Source organism: Gymnodraco acuticeps, unplaced genomic scaffold (assembly GCF_902827175.1).
Source record: "Gymnodraco acuticeps unplaced genomic scaffold, fGymAcu1.1, whole genome shotgun sequence".
Lineage (NCBI taxonomy): Eukaryota > Metazoa > Chordata > Actinopteri > Perciformes > Bathydraconidae > Gymnodraco > Gymnodraco acuticeps.
The window spans coordinates 681,084-701,092 of NW_022989979.1; the positions used below are offsets into that span (position 1 = coordinate 681,084).

The window sequence follows — 20,009 nt, forward strand, 5'->3', positions numbered from 1 at the left end:
AAATAAAACGTAATACCAGCCTAAAACATTTTCTAAAAAGGGTCTGATAAAGAAATCAACCACAGACAAATATGACCAACATATTTCTCTATTTATCCTCATGAATAGTTTTTTTTACAAAATCGCACTTTACAGGAAGCTCAGTGCTAACCGCAGAGCTACAGCGTCTCTGTATAAAAGTCCCGTACATCCGAGTCACATTATTTACAGCCTCCACTCCTGGATCACTAACTGATGACGGTGGAAATGCTCTAACCTCCTGATGAGACGCACGTCACTACAGAGGACACATGATACAAGCTGGCATTATACATTTGTTCATTATAGAGACACTCTGAGTGAAACGACAGGAAGTACAAAAAGTGGAAAGACATTTCTGAGCCATCTAGTCAAAGAGGAGGGACGAGTGAGTTCCCAGCGGAGGTTAAGACCCGACTCACTACACACTGATGCTCAGCAGAGGGTCTCTAAGTGCAGAGAAAGAGTGTAACAGGCTGAGGGGGCTGAGGGGGGGGCAGAGCAGGACCGTGTTCATTTTTTGGCCTTTCCTTTGCCTTTCCCCTTCCCAGAAGCCTCCTTCTTCTCCTTCTTCTCCTTCGTCTCCTTCTTGATAGGTTTGCCCTTCTTCTGCTGCAGGGAGGAACACCGCACAGACGTTAGAAGATATGAACACAGCGCTTTGCACGCAGTGAATGTTAGCTTGTTGATGCTCTTACTTTGATCATGGCGTCCAACTTGACGCCCTCGTCCTCAGACTCCTGCGCTTCATTGTCCATCTCCTTCGCTCCCAGCTCCGACTCCCCCGCACCCCCACCCCCGCGGCGGCCCTTCTTCACGACCTGCAGAGAGTACGGCGTCAGGTGGACCTCCTTGTTGTAGGCCCGGGTGAACGCTGCCTTCACCTGAGAGGAGACAAAATGTTGCAATAAATCACTCTTATTTCCCCCATTCACAATATCGCTTGTGAAAAGGCAATATTCAATATAGGCTCTATATACCTACACAAATATGCTATGAGCTGTGCTCGTCTTTGACCATTTAAAATCTATTAAGGAGTAACCAGTTTATTTGAGGTTGTGAAGAACAGTTAAAATAACAAATGATAGAGAACAGTTGTTGTGCGTCAAGTGAGACCTATTTAAGATGAAAACCTGGCTCTGGAGTTTGTTGGGTGCAAATCGGCAAAGGTGAAAAAACATTTCTAATCTGTGACAATTTTAGCCTCTGTGATTTGCTGTTGAAACAAAAGTGAAAAAAGTTGTTAATAGAAGCTGCTATACTAATTATTGTTTTAAATTCATAATTGCTCCAATGACAACATGTCATGTGTTCACTCTACTTGCTCAGCACAAAACAGCATGTATGAATAAAGAAAAGCTTAGGAACATGTTCACATTTCAAACATCAACTCGCTTCGTTAATGTTATTAAAGCTAAATCTGCTGCTCCCGATTTCTCTAAAAACACTCACTTTTTTATGTTGCTCTTGATGGAACAATTAAACAGGTTAGGAAGTGTATATAGTGTTATAGGTATAGACGCAGTGCTTCTCAAAGTGTGGTCCGCGGACCACTGGTGGTCCGTGAGCGCCCCCTAGTGGTCCGTGAGTATATTGGTAAAATTTCCCATTTGAAATAAATTAATTAATTTAAGTTTTCCGCACTCTCGCGGGAATATCTCCGCAATGGAGCGAGCTTAAGTTTCACTTTCAATTGCATGATATAGCCCAGCGCAACACCTTCATCACACATGTGGCCACTTGTTTGTACCATTTTCAGGCGATTTGTAAAAAACAATGTGTTTTTGGATATTTGTGGAGTTAGGTGGTCCGCGAGTATTCTTTTATTGGTTAAGTGGTCCTTGGTATGAAAAAGTTTGAGAAACACTGGTATAGAGGGACGAAGCAGACTGACACTCCGATAGATGCTGGAATAACTGGTATAATTTGTTATGCGTTTCCAATCCAATCTCAACAATTTAGACTCCTGCTAACCTTTGACTCTAGTTTAGAGTAGGGGTCTGGCTGCCCCCCCCACACGCTGATCTCCATGATGCTGTCCACGTCCTCCCTGACCAGCTGGTAGTCGTCCAGCAGCTGCACAGCCTGGGCGGCGCCCTCCGCTCCGAGCCTCTGCAGCGGGCTGAGCAGCGCCTGGCGCAGGTAGAACAGGTAGTCCAGGTTCACCGCCTGCCGGCTGCTCATCGTCCTGCAGGGGCCACACAGAGGACAGTCAGATACTGCGACTACAACGAGTGAATACTCAGAGGACAGTGAAGAAGGCCGGCTCACTTTAATCCCATGTGTGAGGAAAGCTCCTGCACGATGCGAGAGTGCTTGCTGGTGGAGGAGTGCTTGCCGAGCCAGCTGGGGAAGGTGGGGAACTGACTCATGTAGCCCCTCATGAGCTCGCCAGGTAACACACTGGCATAGACAGCCTGCGAACACACACACACACACACACACACACACACACACACACACACACACACACACACACACACACACACACACACACACACACACACACACACACACACACACACACACACACACACACACACACACACACACACACACACACACACACACACACACACACACACACACACACACACACACACACACACACACACACACACACACACACACACACACACACACACACACACACACACACACACACACACACACACACACACACACACACACACACACACACACACACACACACACACACACACACACACACACACACACACACACACACAATGAGGAATATGTGGAGTATTTGAAGTCATGGTTTAGTTTGTCAAATAAATTGTTATATTGTGTTAACTGAAAATTGGCACAATAGTGTTTTATTGTCAGTTTATACATTTCTTATCTTCACGGTCTACTGTATATTTTCTACTTTTTAAAATGGTGTTTTATTTCTATTTTGAGATGTTTACATTTTAGAATTGTTTATTTCAACTCATTTCTATTTATGTGCAATCCCTTGTTTGTTTTTGATGCTGCTGCAACGCAAACATTTCCCAATTTAGGATCAATAAAGTACATCTTATCTTATATTAGTCAAAAAGTCAAAGATATCAGGGTAGAGCATGCCATCAAAAATGTCAAAGTGATAATAAACAAAGACCAAGAATAGTATGTCGTGAAAAAACTAAAAAGTCACAGTTTAATCATAAAAAGGTTTCCATAAATACACAACAGAGTCCCACAAAGGGCCTACACAATGATTACATGTATGCAAATGTTTGCGTTGAACCTCTTTGGACAAATATACATGTTAATGGATCAACTGTTACGACCCCACAGACAAGCTGATATATCAATTACAGTCAAACATAGCAAATGTATACATTTAAAAAGATGATTCTCCCATCACTTGTTAGTGTGTGTGTGTGTGTGTGTGTGTGTGTGTGTGTGTGTGTGTGTGTGTGTGTGTGTGTGTGTGTGTGTGTGTACCTGGGTGGGCAGCAGGGACCAGTTCTGCCCCGAGCGGATCCGTCGGTCCACCAGGTCTCCGTCAGAGATGGAGTCGGCCGCCTTGCTGAGCAGCATCAGGTGGGACTTCAGGTCCCCACTGTGAGAGGAGGAGGAGGAGGAGGAACAAAACACAAAGATGTTAAAGGAAAAGTCTAACCGTTGGAAATATTGGTTTTTTTCTGGTTGAGAATTGAGAAAATAAACGTCTTTCTTGTGGTTTAAGCATTAATCTAGGAAGAGCCAGGATGCAATTAGCTTAGCTTAGCACAGACACAGCGAGCCCCCCTCACCCCGCAGCCTTTGGCCGAACGTGCAGGTAGTTCTCCTGGACGAAGAGCGGCGCTAGCGAGTAGTCGTGGAAGAAAAGGTCGGATTTGTCGATGAAGCTCATGTGGGCGGTCTCGTCCCCGAAGACGAACACCTTCCTGCAGACGTCAAACGGACCCATCTTCATGTCCTTGCGGGCGCTCGCTGCATCCGTCTTGCACTGATCGTACGTCATCACCTTGTCTTTGGCCGACCACATGCTGAGGTTGTGAATCACCTGGAGAAAGAAAAGAGCCGGCATGGTGAGGGGGGAGGCCGAGGGGGGGTTTAGAGATAACCTCAGAGATTATTAATGATGCTTTGTCTCCTTTACCTGTCGGATATCCTGATTGGAGGCCAGGATTATCTCATTCAGAGCTGGAGGGGGGATCTTGATTCCCTCCTTGAAAGCAAGGGACATCATGGCTCCCTGAAAAGCAAGTAGGTGTAGGAACATTTAAATATTAACATTTGAGTGTTCACTTTACCAATTTAATTTAAAAGTAGGGTACAGATAGTCAGCAACTTATGTCTATTTCTGCTGTGTGTAGTTATTAGCAACTCTTTGCATATATCCAAGTCTCATTGTCTCCATTCATGACATGAATAATATTATTAGGTGGTTTTCAGCCCTGTGTGTGTGTGTGTGTGTGTGTGTGTGTGTGTACCTTGATCTGTTCCACTCGGGGCCTCTGGAAGCGCAGGTCGAAGCAGTGGTTTGCCAGCGACCTGATCTTCATGTGGTTACGATCGTTGCACATGAAGATGATGGGAATCTTTGACGTTTTGATCAGACTGATCATCTCCTGCAGAGTTCAGTAACAAGAAACATGATGCAGCCGGTTGTTGCTTTCAGTCCCCTGCTGCTACAGCTTCGAGGAGCAGTTCATTTAAAGTCATTGTTTCTGTAGATGCATTAACAACAACCGACAGTAGTCTCGTCACCAATCAGACATGTCTGATTGGACTCTGATTGGACATGTCTCTGGAAATCCGGAGTACCATTTTTTAAATTTAAACCACACCTTTCATTTTGCACGTGAGAATCTGGTCAGTGAAATGTGTTATTTCTTTACCTGGATTCCTCCGCGGTCCTCGTTGCCGGCCATGCCATCGACCTCATCCATGATCAGGACGTGCTTATTGGTCACTTTCTGAGATGTGCCTACAAAACACACAACAACAGTTACACACACTACATCATATTCAATTAGATGCTAGACAAATGTATGCTGTGTTGATTCTCCAAGAGAACATTATTTTACCTCTAGGTAAAACCTTATCTTGAAAATGGCAAAAATGCAACATTACTATACTTGAGTTATCGGCTTTATCGACAGTAACGCAGCGTCCACACGGCAGCGTGCGTCGAAGCGGGCGTGTCTGAAGCTCGACCAACAACCGATCACATGAATCTCCCGCCCCGGAAACACAAGCAGGCGGTTTGATTGGCTAGAGCTTGTACTGGCATATGATTTGATATGAAGCTTGAAAAGTTGAACTTTTCTCAACCTTCACCACGAGCAACGGAGGCAAAGCGACGCCGCCGTGTGGACGGGCCGTAAGTGACACCTCATCCTGTAGAAATCACAGCCTTTAAATGACTCTTGCAACAAGCTTTCATTTCAGAAACATTTAGAACTAAATGTGATAACACACTTCTAAAGCATGGGTATCTAATTCTAAGGCTGGATATGTGTTTTTGACAACCGTAACGCTATTTTAGTTTTAGCAAACTTCATATCAAAATGCTAACAGTTGTCAGTTTTGTTCTTTGCAGTCCTCTCATTAATTACATTAATAATAAAATGCTTCTCATCGCTGCAACATAAGTACACCTTTTTCAGAAACCAGCCCATGAATAAACGCTGACGTTGGTTCAGAGGTGTCCAGTGGTGTAGTGGGCGTTGGACACGGGGGTACGGCGTACCCCCACTTATTTGAAGCATGATTTTTTTTTTTAATAGTCTAAAACATATAGAATCATTGCCAGTGTTATCAGTTGCAAGTGTGTATTTGTTGTAATAATGACGAAAACATAATAGGCAGATTTCACAGTAATTATAAAAAAAACGTAGCTCAAGCATGTGTGTGTGTGTGTGTGTGTGTGTGTGTGTCGCACTGTGCAGGACTGCACACACAGCATTTTCATTATTTGTCCCGCGTCCCACAAATTGAGACTGTCACCCCGCATTTGAGTGACAGTCGCGCAGAAAGGGCGGATCGGTTCGCTGACGGCCGGCACCGCCCTTTATTATTATATTGTCTAAAGTTTCTAAACGGCATCATGTAAGTTGCGCTGACAGGCGACACAGGGGTCCACACACAGTGTTCTCCCCCCCAGTTCACGAGTGTCTCCCCGTCCACCCAGTAAAAAAATCCCCACTACACCACTGGATGTGTCGCTACTGGAACAGAGAAACAACTGTAAAGACGGATCACCTTTGTAGAAGCCCTCGATGCTCGTGTTGTTGAGTGACTCGGACACGACTTCCTTCAAACTGCTTTTGCTGCGAGTGCAGCTGGCGTTCATCTCCACAAAACTGAGGCCCAACTCCTGCAGGACCACACACAAACTGTTTAGTCAAACAGAGACAAAGCAATATGTTTAAGTTTAAGACATTTGTCAAAGGGGCAAGTAATAATCAGATACAGACTGGGAAGAAAAGCACCTAAAAACACTAAGTCTGTGTGTTTATACTGACCTCACAGACCAGGGCTGCTGTGGTGGTCTTCCCCACGCCCGGGGGTCCAGAGAGCAGAGCAGCTTTGAATCCTGATCCGTCATCTTTGCCGCCTCCAAACTTACCGAACCTTGCAACTACACAGCAACAAAACATGTTTCATGTTAAACTATAACTGACTGACTTTTCCCACCCGCAAGACTCAGAGGAGCAAAGCTGCATTCCTACCCTCAAAAACATTTTTGAATCAGAGATCAAATCTTATATGAAATAAGTCTGACCACACGGACTGTAATGTGAATTGTGATCTGATTACTAAAAGGGCATTTCACACAGTTTTTACAAAAACTGTAATAAACTTTGCTTTGAAAAGATGATTTGTTATCATTACTCGGAATACTTCTCACACCTAAAAACACAACACGATAAACCGTCTGCTACCTGGTGGTTTGGAGGTGCCGCTGCCGTGGTGTCGGTACCAGTTCTGCAACCAGCGGACCAACTTGTTGGCACAGCTCTGATCTCCCTGCTGGCCAATCACAGCCTTCAGAGAGAGTGGGCGGTACTTGTCCACCCACAGCAGGCTGGCGTCCTCCCCTTTCTCTGAGGGGGAGGCTGCTGAGGAAGAGGAGAGGCCCAGCTCCCTCCGGGCTGTGTGGGCCGAGCCCCTCCCCGGGGGGGTGTCTCTGCCTCGGGTCCCGGCGCCGCGGCCCGAGGCCAGGCCGGTCTTTGAGGGGCTTGGGGTGTGAGGGGAGCGGGAGTTACCCTTAGAGGGAGAGATCTTCTGAGATGTGGGGGTGCTCTTTGAAGTCCTGCCGGGGGGGGTCTTGGTCTTTGAGGCTTTATTCTAAAAGTCAAGATCAACTGAAAGTAAATGGCATGTTTCTGCTACTATAACAAACAGATAGGCTCTGTATCAGAATCAGTATACCTGGATGTGGCCCAAAGAGGGGACATGTACATTGTTACAGCAAAAGTGAAGAGCCAAAAATAACAAAATATTAATTTAGAGGCATGTATTTGTATACAGTGCCTCTAAATTAATATTTTAAGAGAAAAATACAACAACAATAAAGTAAATAAAGTGAGGCTACTCAGCTGTGATTAGGAGCTGCTGTTTGAGCGAAGCCATTAAACATCAGTCAACTAAGTGGGCATTTGATGAATCGCCCTAACTGTTGTTATTTCTTACAATAATTAAAACGACTGACTGTAAAGAACAGATGTTTCATATTCTTACATCTTCTGGGTTCCAACTATTCCACTGCTGACAAAATCACTTTGTGAACAGCTTGTTTAAAGTAAAAATATGAGAGCGTACCTCGGCTTCTGCAGCGATCTCGTACTTGGACTTCTTTCCAGGTTTGGTGCTGATCAGCTCCAACAGACCATCTTCATCCAGGATCTTGGTCCCGAGACTCTCCGCCTGAACACAAAGCCACAAACTATATAGGTCAAAGGACAGATCCAAGAAAAAAACTAATGTAGGGAAATGTCTATAACTTAGGAAACAGTTCAAGTTAAATTAATCACACATATTTTCTACAGAATTTTTTTTTTGTATTTCTGGATCAGGGGGGTCACCTTCTCGAGTTTGGAGACTCCGCTGTCTCTGCCCTGCACCATGTAGGTGGTCTTCTTGCTGATGTTGCCCGTCACCTTGCCTCCGTAGCGCTCGATCAGGGATTTAGCGTCATCCCTCTCCATGGACTCCATGACCCCCGTCAGCACAAACACACAGCCCTCCAAACAGTTCTCAGCACCCTGGAAAACACACACACACACACACACACACACACACACACACACACACACACACACACACACACACACACACACACACACACACACACACACACACACACACACACACACACACACACACACACACACACACACACACACACACACACACACACACACACACACACACACACACACACACACACACACACACACACACACACACACACACACACACACACACACACACACACACACACACACACACACACACACACACACACACACACACACACACAACACACACACACACACACACACACACACCACACACACACAACACACACACACACACACACACACACACACACACACACCACGATAAAGGACCAAACAAAGGCAGTTTGAGGAAAGATGGTAGACGGTGTGAAGGCCGCTGTGTGTTACCTGAGGGATTTCCTTTGAGCCCAGAGCTCGGGGTCCGTCCCTGTTGAGGAAGTTCCTGAAAGCTGCCGTGTTCTTCTTCTTCTCTGCGTCGTCAGGACTCGTACTCGTGCTCTGATGGGGTTATTATAATTGTTTTAAATCAAACAAAAACAAATCTCACAGAGTCATCACAGCTTCTTTCGCAAACAGAACACTCATCCATTATGACTGCACCTAGGCCAATAGAAAAGGAAAAACCAATTCTCCATTACTATTTGTAGCACTTAACTAGATTTGAAGCTAATGCAGTAGCATCATGGAAAGTTCATGTACTTGCAGGATTCATGCTTTTCCAAGTATGTATCTTCATGTTTGATTGTACTTACAAGTTGCTTTAGAGAAAAAGCAATTACATATATTGGATAGATGTCGTGTACACATACATGTGTTTTTTTTTGCTAATGTTTAATTATGATGGAAGAAATAAATAAACGGATTGATTAATAATCTCTACCATGACATGATACAATGCAGTTTAAAGGTAAACACGTACCTTGCTCACCTCTGGTTTCTTGGGAGACGTTTTAACCGTGGTTCCTGTTTTGGGAGTGAACTTCTTCTCGTAGCTCGGAGAAGCGAGGGGTTCCTTTTTGGGGGAGATTTTGATTTTTGATGGTGAAATAATTGTTTTGCTCTTTGACGATACATCTCTCTCTTCTTGCTCTTTCTTCATCGTGGCCAGTTTGGAGCTGGCTCTGACGGAGGCGGGGTTCTTCTTAGGGGTGGGACTAATGGCATCCTCCGACATGCTGCCTCTGCGGCTGCTCTTTGACGGACTGCTCAGGCTGCCCGCAGCAGAATCCGGACTGCTCTTTTTAGGTAGTGTGGTAGGGGCTGGTTTTTCATCAGAGCCTTTACGAGCCTGGATGAGGACACATGCACAAAATCCTATTTAATGACACTTGTGAAAATCAAAAGGTGGATATGTCTTTGTGTTGTTGTTTTTAATTACCTTCTTCGCTTGAGGCTCCTCATCCAGCATGGCCAGAGTTCTGGCAAACTCCTCATCCTCATGGACCTGCTTCTCCAGCTGAGTTAGAACAAATTATGAAATTAAAAAAAAAACAATAAGCTTACTTTTTAACAACATCAGTTGTAAAAGGTTTGGTCAGAGCAGCAAAATATTTATAATGACTTTTAACTTTCAAAAGTGACTTAAAAACATTAACAAATACACAAAATATTGAATATAAGGACTTGTCTTTGGTCAATAGTCTAACCAATCGACTTGTTTCCTCTGTAATTCCGAGTGCAATGAACGAGCCGCTGTATGGTGATCGACCCACCTCCATGTCCTCGTGCATCTGCAGCTGTTTGGCGATTTGCTCATCACTCAGATCATCTGTGTCCTGAGTTGGCTGAGGAGAAGATACATTTACAAGGTCACTTTGTTGTGAAAGGATCCTGGTTTCATACTTTAATGAAAGACTGAAAAAATCTGTTATCAGTAGAGTTGAGTGGTTGATACTCAGGAAGCCACAAATCCTGACAGTTTGGATGAAAAAGCCATGAGGTGAGAAGACACAATCATTTAACAACACTCACCGCCTTTCGTTTGGTGCTTGCTACGAGCTTCTTCTCTGAACGTTGGACAGCTGCACTGCCGAAGTAGTCGAATACTGAAGTGGGAGTGTGTTTGGGGGCAGGAGGCGGGGCTGACTTAGGGGTGATGGGTGTAGGAGGAGACTTCACCGCAGTTTTCCCCTTGGTGGAGGAGGGAGTGACGGGAGACTTCAGTCCCTCTTTGGCTCCGGGGCGAGCGTCTGACTTTGTCTGTTTGGCCGTGCCGTTCTGCTTGGGTTTAGTTTTGGAGACCTTCTTCAGGGTCTGAAATGAGTCGCTGTCTGAGTCTACGATCAAAAACAAAAAAGTCTTATTAAATACTGGCAAATCCAGAGAGCAAGTGTATAATCATTGAAATGTCCTCAATCGCCATCAAGACAAATGTGGCAATAAATGATGTAATGGATATCAGTTGATATGGACCCATTACCTGTCTCGGAGACATACTGCACAGGGTCCTTTTTGGGAGGCGTCTCTGATTTGCTCTTCTTCTGTTTCTCTTTGGGGGATTTCTTTGACTTTCTCACTGGCTCCTCGTCGTCGGAGTCTGAGCAGAAAGAAAAACATGATGCACCACGAATACGCAGCAATGTGTTTAACCTTCCATCACAGCTGATCAAAAAGTCCCTAATTAGTGATGAAAAATAACTAACTGTGTCCCCTGAAAAACAGATACTATGCTTTGTGCCTGACATGTAATTATGACATACAAGAGGCACAAACAGCAGCACAGTGCATCATGGGAATTATGCAGTAGCATAAAACTGACAAGTCAAATCAAGCAATCTGATTGGTTCTTAGCCGTGATATAATGAGCGTATACCAGGGGTAGAATTTTAGTTACTTTTCACAACAAGTCAGTATCCCTCCGCGTCTGAGAAAATCTAAAAACAGAAAAGATCATACATACCAGACACTATGACTATCTGATTCTTCCGTTTTTTGTCACCATCCTTGAGTTTCTCCTGTGTTTTGGAGCTTTTCACCTGAAGCATATGAACCCCAATTAAACTTGATCAATAAGATGAGGCAACAGATGAACCACTACGGGAAGGAGGTGGGAGATAAGCATAATGTTCTTGCCTTGGTGGTCTCTTTCTTTTTGTTTTTCACTTCCTCGTCTGAAGAGAGAGGATTCTTCTTCTTCTTCTTCTTCTTCTCCTCCTCTGTTTTGATGTTTCCATTTGAAGCTGGTTTCTGCACCGCAGTCGGTGCAAAGAACCGCCTGATGTCCTGTTTGCACAAACACAAGTCCTGTCCTTTAACTATTTAGTTCTAGTTTCTAGCAAACAGAAAGTAATGCCTCTCAGATGTCCTGCTCCTTTGCTGAATATCTTTGAACACACTTAAAGACATCACCTTGGACTCTGAAAAAAGGGAGGGACCGTTTACACTATTTATGGAGGAAAGTATGAATCTAGAAAATAGTCTACAGATTAATTAATAATCAAACAGAGCATTAGTTGCAGTTCTAGTTATATCCTCAAATAATGACAAATTGTTATTGGAATATACAACACTTTATTGGATGCAAATTGATGCTATGGTGCAGTTAAAATATTTGTTTTCAACTAAATGTGCATCATTTGAACTGCGTTAACAAATCAGCATGCAAATGTAAATGTACACAACAAAAGAGCAAAATATGAGTATGTGTTGCTCGCTAACTTTAATTAATTTCTGAATATGTTTCCTCTTTAGCTGCAGCTAACACACTTAACTTCAGGATCAGCAGCAGCGAGCAGGTTCAACAACACAACAGGATTACTTTAGGCGTTATGCAACCACGGTGTTTACGAAGACAGCGTACAGAGAAGTGCAAATAAATAGCTTTAAATGTGTCACGTACCATTATTGACAGGCTTCCTCGCCGTTTAGGGTCAGAAAAGTAATGAAATCCCACAACTGATTGGCGCGAAGCTGGATTCTGTCGCCTGGAGATGACGCACAACCGGGAGTCTGTTGCTGTGCGTCAGTTGCGTGGTTTTCGAAAACAAATGTGTACTTTGTAATAATATATTTTATAAAACCCTCACTTAATATTTGCTTTTTTGACACTCATTTCATAAAGCTGGGAGCAAATGTGCAGTATTATAACCCTTATATATGTAAACAAAAGCAAGCCACTTTACCAGACTGGCAATTTATTGATTTTATTGGGGAATTTCACATGAATACAGCCAGGTTCTCATTTCATTTCATTTCAAACCTTTATTTATGCAGGTGAATCCCATTGAGATCATTGATCTCTTTTTCAAGGGTGACCTGCTGCAAGTAGGTTCCACATGGATACATATAAAGTTTAAACATAACAGAAAAACAAAAAGGACATCATACAGCATATTTACAGCGACTACAGTTTACATAGCTAGTAACATTTACAGGTTCCAACAGTTTCCGATTGGATAGCATCTATCCTTGCTTTAAAAACATTTAGTGAAACCAAATTGCTCAGCTTGTATTCCTTTTGCAGACTGTTCCAAGACAGACTCGGTATAGTTTGTACCTTTCAGGGTTGAATTTAGAAACTCATACCGAGTCAATATGTTAAATATACAATAAGAAATGGTCCTATGTAGATATTATTTAAAATGCAAGACAAGGGTTTTGAGTACCTGAGACACTTTGATATGCTCTGTATAAAAAGAGGTAAAACATTTTCAGACCTTCAAAATTAAATATATATATAAAATACTCCTGTACATTTCTTTTTTATTTGTGTAACTTGAAAAAACACAATAAGAGGGTGAATGTTTGATAAGAGAGCATTGACCTTGAAAACATACAATCCCATAACATATTTGATTTATAAAAAAAATAGTGCGTTGAGCTTTGATTTGTGGACAAGTATTCAAACTGATGTATGTCTGGTTCAACAGGCTGCACATGAAGGCCAAAGTACAGGCTGACACAGAGAAGATATATTTCCAGGAGGTTTACTCTCAGCCTCATTTCTTTCTCTTTTCTCTCATCACTATCACATCAGCTCTTTCAACATCAACCAGGATGCTGACTGTGTCTCTACTAGTTTGTGCCATGATGGCTCTGACTAGAGCTAATGGTGAGTATCTCTTGATACATTTTGTGTGCAGTAATATCAAAGCAAACCTTTATTGTTGAAGCTAACTTCACAGAAAAGCATGTACAAACCTTTATTGAACTATTAAATGCATCATATTCTGGCATATATGCAAACCAAATGCATTAATGATGTCCTACAACACAAAAGTAACAAAGATAAGTAAGAATGGGATCTGGCTTTTGGTAATTGTTTTACTATTTAAAGGATATGATTCCATATAATGATAAAATTGACATAGCTTTTTAAATTGTAAGAGAGACCAGACATTGATAGTTAAAGCAGGAGACATCAAGGGAAGAGTCAGGTCTTAACTGCAGATACAATTTATTTTACTATCACTTTTTCACCTAATTACTCATTAAGTGTTTAAGGCTTTTTCTCCACATGACTAAATGAGACACAAACCAAGCTAAACCTGAGGTAACGGTAGCTAGTTTTAGATGAGCAGAATAGCAGTAGCCGCGATCTCAGCTTTTGACCATAGTTGAAAGCTTTAACAAAATAAATGTGCTTTACAGAAGAGGTTAAAGTGCCCTCTTTCGCTGAGCTGCCCTTCTGGAGGAAATACAATTGAAATGTGTTTATTTGAACTCTTTAGAGCATTTTTAGAGACCCTCTTCTTGTGCATATTGATATAGGCACAATTAATTAAATGTGATGTATTGTCACTCAGGCCTTTTACAATAAAAGGATTAAACACTCATTTGTAAAAACAGACACAGCGACTGCCTGCCTCCGATTAAATGTGACCCACTCTCATGTCTGTCCTCAGAAAGCACTTCTCACGTCAGGGGGCCTGCTGTCGAGGGTTCAAAAACCACCGTCCTCTGTCAGGCCAAAGGTCAAGCACCACGCTCAGGAGGTTGTCTTCTTGGACTACATATGGTGATCGCCGTTTCTTTTTTTGAACCAGAAAAAAGGAGTTGGGCTAAGTCTGAGGTAGAAAAGTATGAATATATGGATTTAGATTGCTTTAGAATATTCTTCTATTGTAGATGCTGTCAGAGCCTGGGAGGAAACCTTGCCTCCATCCATAACTACGCTGAGTATAATCACCGAGCAGATGGCTTCTGAACCAGCGTGGGTTCGAGGAGCAGCTTGCCAAGACGTAAGGTTTTGGTGGTGCCAACAGAATACAAATATTAAAAGTTTTTCATTACATATAATCTTTATTTTCTGTCTTCCAGGATTGACTTGGCTCTAGGGTGATGGTCTATGTATTATGATGAATGGTGTCCGAATCAACCTAAAGGAGTGCTGTTTGCAGATCAATTCTGAGGGTAAATCACACTTAGTTTGAGAGCTTATTATAATAATACGTACTGAAGGCAGGATTGTTTTTGTAAATGTTGCAAGTTAATGAACAGTTGTAAATTGAATCTAAAAAAAAGAAAGGATTAAAAATTGCACAATGATGATGTTTTACATAACAATGCTGGGATGACATACGTTGTAACACTCTGCCTCCGTCAATCTGTGTCAAGGCAGCCCACTGACTCAGCCTTTAAAGGACCCTGAAGTCATGGAAATGCTGCTTTAAGCACAAGCTTACTGTAGCCTTTGATGCATTATTATCCTATCCATCCCCACCCGCATCAATCACCGGACCTGGGGCGACAGAGCCTTCTCCGTCGCTGCCCCCTCCCTCTGGAACTCACTCCCCCAACCCATCAGAGACTGCACTGACCTCACCACCTTCAAAACACTCACCTCTTCAATCTGGCTTTTAATGTCCGATTGTTTTTGTATTATTTAACTTTATATATTTATTTGTTGTTCTTTTCACTATATCTGTAAAGCGTCTTTGAGCACCTGTAAAAGAGCTAACAAAATAAATCTATGACAAAAATAAAGGCTGAAACAAACCGTTCTGCAAGTCTCTCTGAAGTTTACTAGTCAGTAAAAAAGTACACTTATTGATCAAACAAATGTGATGTTTTTACTGCTTTATAGGTGCACACATTTGACATACTAGGAAGTTATGGAATAATGTATTCTGATACGGGTCAATCCACATATTGACCACCTCCATGTACTCCCATGAATGCAGTATAACCATTGTAAGTCATGAGGTTGAACAAAAGCATAATACTATTTAAAGCTCATTCAGCTGAATGGCTTTTCTCAAATGTATTCCCGCTCAACGACTGACCTGCAGCAAATCAAATGAACAAAACAACTGAAGAGATTGGCTGGAAAAGTTGGTAGTTTTATTGGTCATAAGGACATAGTGAACAATTATTCAGTATCTTGCTCGACCACGGTGGTCTTCTCGCTCACATAGATTCCGTCCAGGAACTTCCTGATGTCCTTCTTTTTGACCGTGGTGGCCTGTTGGATCAAGGCCGCTGAAAATGTAACAGAGGAGAGTGTGAAGGGACGATCACATGAGGGTAGAGGAAAGCCTAATGTTACCACAACATGCTGAAAGGCCTGCAGGACATGAGCACTCCTAAATAGGCTTTGTGTTTTAGAAAACAACTCGGATTATAGATGCATGCAGTGGTTTGGGTTTAAGACAAACCATAAAGCTGAGGGAGAATAGACTCAGTGAAACCATGCTGGAGGTATGTGATCACAACAGAAAAATGAGCGCTTTTCTTTTCACTAATTTGAAATCTTATGAACAAGCTAAATCTTCAAATAGGATTAGTTGATAAACAGTATAGCCCTTTAGATTAAAGGGAAAACATGGAGAAGCTTTGAAACTGAAAAAGAGACACATGTTGCATCACCAGAGACAACAGAAAGAACGTGCAAAGACAGAGAAACCGATGAGAACACAAGGGAGGCTTCGACGGCAAGTCTAACCTCAATGAGTGCAGATGTATTTTTTACTGAGGGGCATCCACTACTGTTCCCTTCTCAGACACGTAAACACCATCCAAGAACTTTCTGATATCCTTATTTTTGACTGTGGTAGCCTGTTGGATCAGAGCAGCTGGAACAAAAGGAAGTTGGGATAACACGTCACATGGGATCACAGTGATTACACAGGAGGTCAGAGGGAACACTGAGGAAGGGTACTAGAGATGAGGAATGAACACTGGAGTCAGGAGGGACAGGTATAATGACACGTTTGGCTTTGCATTTCACATTTGTAATTAAATAATGACATGTTTGCATTTCAGCTTTCATTTGGTTGTGTGTTACCATGCACATCATAATTAACCAAATCCTTTATAAAGCTACAAGTCAAGCAGTCAATTACAAACCCAATGCACTGGGGTACGAGGCCAACACACATACCTCGGTCCTACCGAAACACTAATGTATAGCAGTGGGCATGGGGGGGGGGGGGGCAGGCTTAAGATCTCCAGTAATTGTCAGAGTGTAAATGTGCTGTAATATTCTGTTAACTTCAATGTCCCAATGGACTTCATTCCTGACATGAAACAGCTGAAGTCAGAGGGTCTAAAGGTATATCTGAGGCATTGTTTCGTTCAGAGCTCTAAAAAAAATAATTAAAGTTATTTCTGCTGAATTACTCCCAACATATGCAACCTCCGCTTTAAACTGCAACAAGAACCATCAAGCGCTCTGACATGTCAGTCGTAAAAATATATGTGAACCATAAATGTTAAGAGGGAGTTCTACTTTTAAATGGTAGCATAAAATACTCACGCCATTTAATGAAAGAGTGTCAAACTCATGTTCAAGTGAATATAATAGTTCTGTAGCAAGGACGAGGAAAGGATCAGACACTGATAAAACTAACAGCTGCCGTTTCTGGGGAGAGGCAGCAGCCAATCAGACGCCCTCATGTCACCAACAGATTTCCGGTGTTTTGTTTACATCTGAAAGTAGACTAAACCAAGCTTGAAGGCAGCTTTGTTTAACTGAAAGTATATTAGGGATCCTGTTGGTCATTTAATAACGTGTAACACAAGTGTGGTCTGCGACAGGGGGTCCAATAAATCAGGATTTGGACTTGCAGACGGGTCAGGATATTTAACCTGCTAGATACCTCTCAGGTGGCATCTTTAAAAAATGTACAGTGATTGTTGACAAAAGCGAAAAGGTTTCACTCTGGAGTTTTGCTTAAGGCTAGGTAAAAGGAAAATGGCTTTAAAAAACAACCTGTTCAGCTGTAGAGAAAGAGCAGTTACCTGAGTTTGACACCAGCTCAATGTCGTTTCCCTCCAGGATCAGCTCGTCCTTCTGGGCAGTGGACACTGCACAGTTCACACCTGAAGGAAAGAGATTCACTTTTCAGAATGGGATACAGCCTGCACCTCCGAGAAACATACAAAAAAGTACATGTAGCTCAATATTTGACAGAAAACACAATATTTCGATAACTTGCAGCAGACTCACCAGCCCTCATTCGGACGCGGCGGATGTATTTCTCTCCCAGGAAGTTCCTGATCTCCACCAGAGTTCCAGTCTCCTGGATGACGACGTTGATGGGGAAATGGGCGTACACCGAGCGCATTTTGTACCGGAAGCCCTGCAGTCAGACAGAACCAGAGATGCATTCAGACAAAAACTAAACCAATAATGGCCAGCCAGACAGCACAGACACAATGACTACAGTACATGCTTATCCCATTATGGAGTTGGATCTGATCTCGATCTGTAAGGATGTGATTTCTGATACAACTCTTTATTGGGGATATTTCAGTATACCAATATTATTCATTCTCAGAGAATTTGTGCTGTAAATTGTACAACAGCTCCACTACACTAGTGAATCGTTAGTAATAATATTTACATTAAAAAAATTGACATACTTGTTTAAAAAACATTGCACACATGTTGTATTGTTTTTTTTCTGTTCCCTCAGTCTCAGTTTTGAAATGCAAACATACAGCGGCCTTTGAGTTTGTTGTGGCATGTTTTCTTTAACAGTTTATAACTTAATCCTTGGTTAAAACGTCATGCATTCACAACACAGGGTACTCATTAAAAGACAGATCAAGAGTTAGTAAATAGATTTTCCAGGTGAAGTTCAATATGAATCAGAAAATAAACATTTTTAAATGGGTCTGTACTCACCAAGGTGACTCCCTTGATCATGTTCTGGACGTGGCTGCAGATGGTGCGGACCGTGGCCAACTCCTTCCTGTTACCCCACCATTTATCCACACGAAGCTGAGGAGGACAGCACGAATAACATTAGTCTCCTTGTCTTTAATCAAAAGCTTTTGGAAAGATTACTGGAAAACCTCTGGAATTTTGCTTTTTTAACTTGTTACGAGCCATTTTGAGATACAATAGCAAAAAACCTGAACATCAGAATTGCTAACAATAACACTTCATCACTGGGGGAAACAGATTACAACATTTCGCATCTCTTTTAATTTCTTATCTTTAAATTGTCCTGGTAATCCATTCAATGATCACCCAGAGACATGTTATCGTGCCTACACATTTCCATTACAGCCCAAACAGCCTTACCTTCTTCTGTTTCTTGCCCAGCAGACTGAGCTCCAGGTTGATGTGGTTAAACTCCCTGACGAGTTTGCCACGGGGCCCCTTGACAGTGACTGTCCGCCCCTTCAACCTCACCTCGACTGCAAAGAGAAAAAGCGTTTAGAAACCACACTCCACAAGTTAGGTTAAAAACGCATGTACCTCAGGAATGATCCTGGTAGTGTGCACAAATCATCTTTCTTACCCTGGTCGGGGATGTCCACAGTCTGACTGCTGAGAATGGTCTTCATTCTGTAAAAACGAAAAGATAACATGTGAGTTTATGGTCTGAAACTTGTTCGCATCATTTATTATGCGACATCTTCACAGCTACACTTCTATAATGACAGGGTGCAAAATATCCAGTGCTGACCCGTCATGTTGTGCTTAACATTACAGGATTATGTTTAAGTCAACAATAAAACGTGGTCATTGTAAAATACAGTATGAGCATCTCAGCACAGCCATACTGCTTTATCGCAACTAGCATTTGTGCTAATGCTAAGGGAAAGATACATTAGGCAGTGACACCAGTGTTACCCAAAACAGGACCAACTCTAAAACATGATACTCAGAGTAATTAACAACTGAAACCACAAGAATACTGCACTCCAAAAACATAATATAGTTAAACGAGCTGCGGCCCTGAGAAGGGACATGGCAGCCAGGCCTCAGACAAACAGCGGTATCGATGAAAAACAACCAATATATTTCTTAACACACCTAACGTTTAGCCAAAATACAGCTTATGTAGTGTACAATAACACTGCCTGCATCAGTTAGTTCACAGTTAAGCCACAAACATGTTTAATTGACACAGATGGAGTTAGATAAAACTCGGGGAATAATTTTCAGCTATCCTCACCTCGCCGGTAGCAAAGGAAAGGGGGAAGGAAGGACGTCACGACGCAAATGTAGAGAACGTACGTGCCGTCATCAGGCATAAATAGACGATTGACGAACCAACACAATTCGTAAAATATTGTAGCTTTAAATTGGAAAAACACACAAATGACCACAGAAAAGTAGTTGTGTGTCTTTAAAATTGTTTTTATTATTATCAATGATTTTAATTACTCAACTGTCTTTACTTGTATACATTTGTTATGCCATCTCAATAATTCAATCCTTTTTAATATCTTTATTTCTTGCTTACAATATACCTGGTTTGTTACTAATTCTTATACAAATATAATAAATAACTCTTTAAGCGTATTTAATCAAGGTTGGAATAATCA

General features: G+C 42.2%; 2 protein-coding genes across 4 annotated transcripts; both read right to left on the reverse strand.

Annotated features, from left to right (window-relative positions):
- Nucleotides 1-72: 72 nt before the first annotated feature.
- On the reverse strand, nt 73-12,220 carry rfc1 (replication factor C (activator 1) 1). Of its 2 annotated transcripts, none has more exons than XM_034211562.1 (23): nt 12,124-12,220; nt 11,358-11,507; nt 11,185-11,260; nt 10,705-10,821; nt 10,257-10,561; nt 9,998-10,069; nt 9,664-9,741; nt 9,214-9,573; nt 8,673-8,783; nt 8,067-8,246; nt 7,804-7,908; nt 6,924-7,329; nt 6,504-6,619; nt 6,241-6,355; nt 4,875-4,963; nt 4,467-4,604; nt 4,133-4,228; nt 3,783-4,036; nt 3,472-3,589; nt 2,290-2,435; nt 1,993-2,206; nt 717-902; nt 73-630 (listed from the first exon to the last, which is right to left on the reverse strand). In XM_034211562.1, the coding sequence occupies exons 1-23, from the start codon at nt 12,124-12,126 to the stop codon at nt 532-534; spliced, it is 3,534 nt and encodes a 1,177-aa protein (XP_034067453.1). In that variant the 5' UTR covers nt 12,127-12,220; the 3' UTR covers nt 73-531. The 2 variants fall into 2 exon arrangements, with proteins under 2 accessions (XP_034067453.1, XP_034067452.1); XM_034211561.1 differs by having other exon boundaries at nt 9,205-9,573.
- Nucleotides 12,221-15,540: 3,320 nt separating this feature from the next.
- Nucleotides 15,541-19,715, reverse strand: rpl9 (ribosomal protein L9). Of its 2 annotated transcripts, none has more exons than XM_034211680.1 (8): nt 19,637-19,715; nt 18,977-19,023; nt 18,757-18,872; nt 18,355-18,450; nt 17,674-17,806; nt 17,466-17,546; nt 16,168-16,297; nt 15,541-15,704 (listed from the first exon to the last, which is right to left on the reverse strand). In XM_034211680.1, exons 2-7 carry the CDS (start codon nt 19,020-19,022, stop codon nt 16,191-16,193), a joined length of 579 nt encoding a protein of 192 aa, XP_034067571.1. In that variant the 5' UTR covers nt 19,023; nt 19,637-19,715; the 3' UTR covers nt 15,541-15,704; nt 16,168-16,190. The 2 variants fall into 2 exon arrangements, with proteins under 2 accessions (XP_034067571.1, XP_034067573.1); XM_034211682.1 differs by lacking the exon at nt 19,637-19,715 and adding an exon at nt 19,495-19,515.
- Between the last annotated feature and the right edge of the window lie 294 nt (nt 19,716-20,009).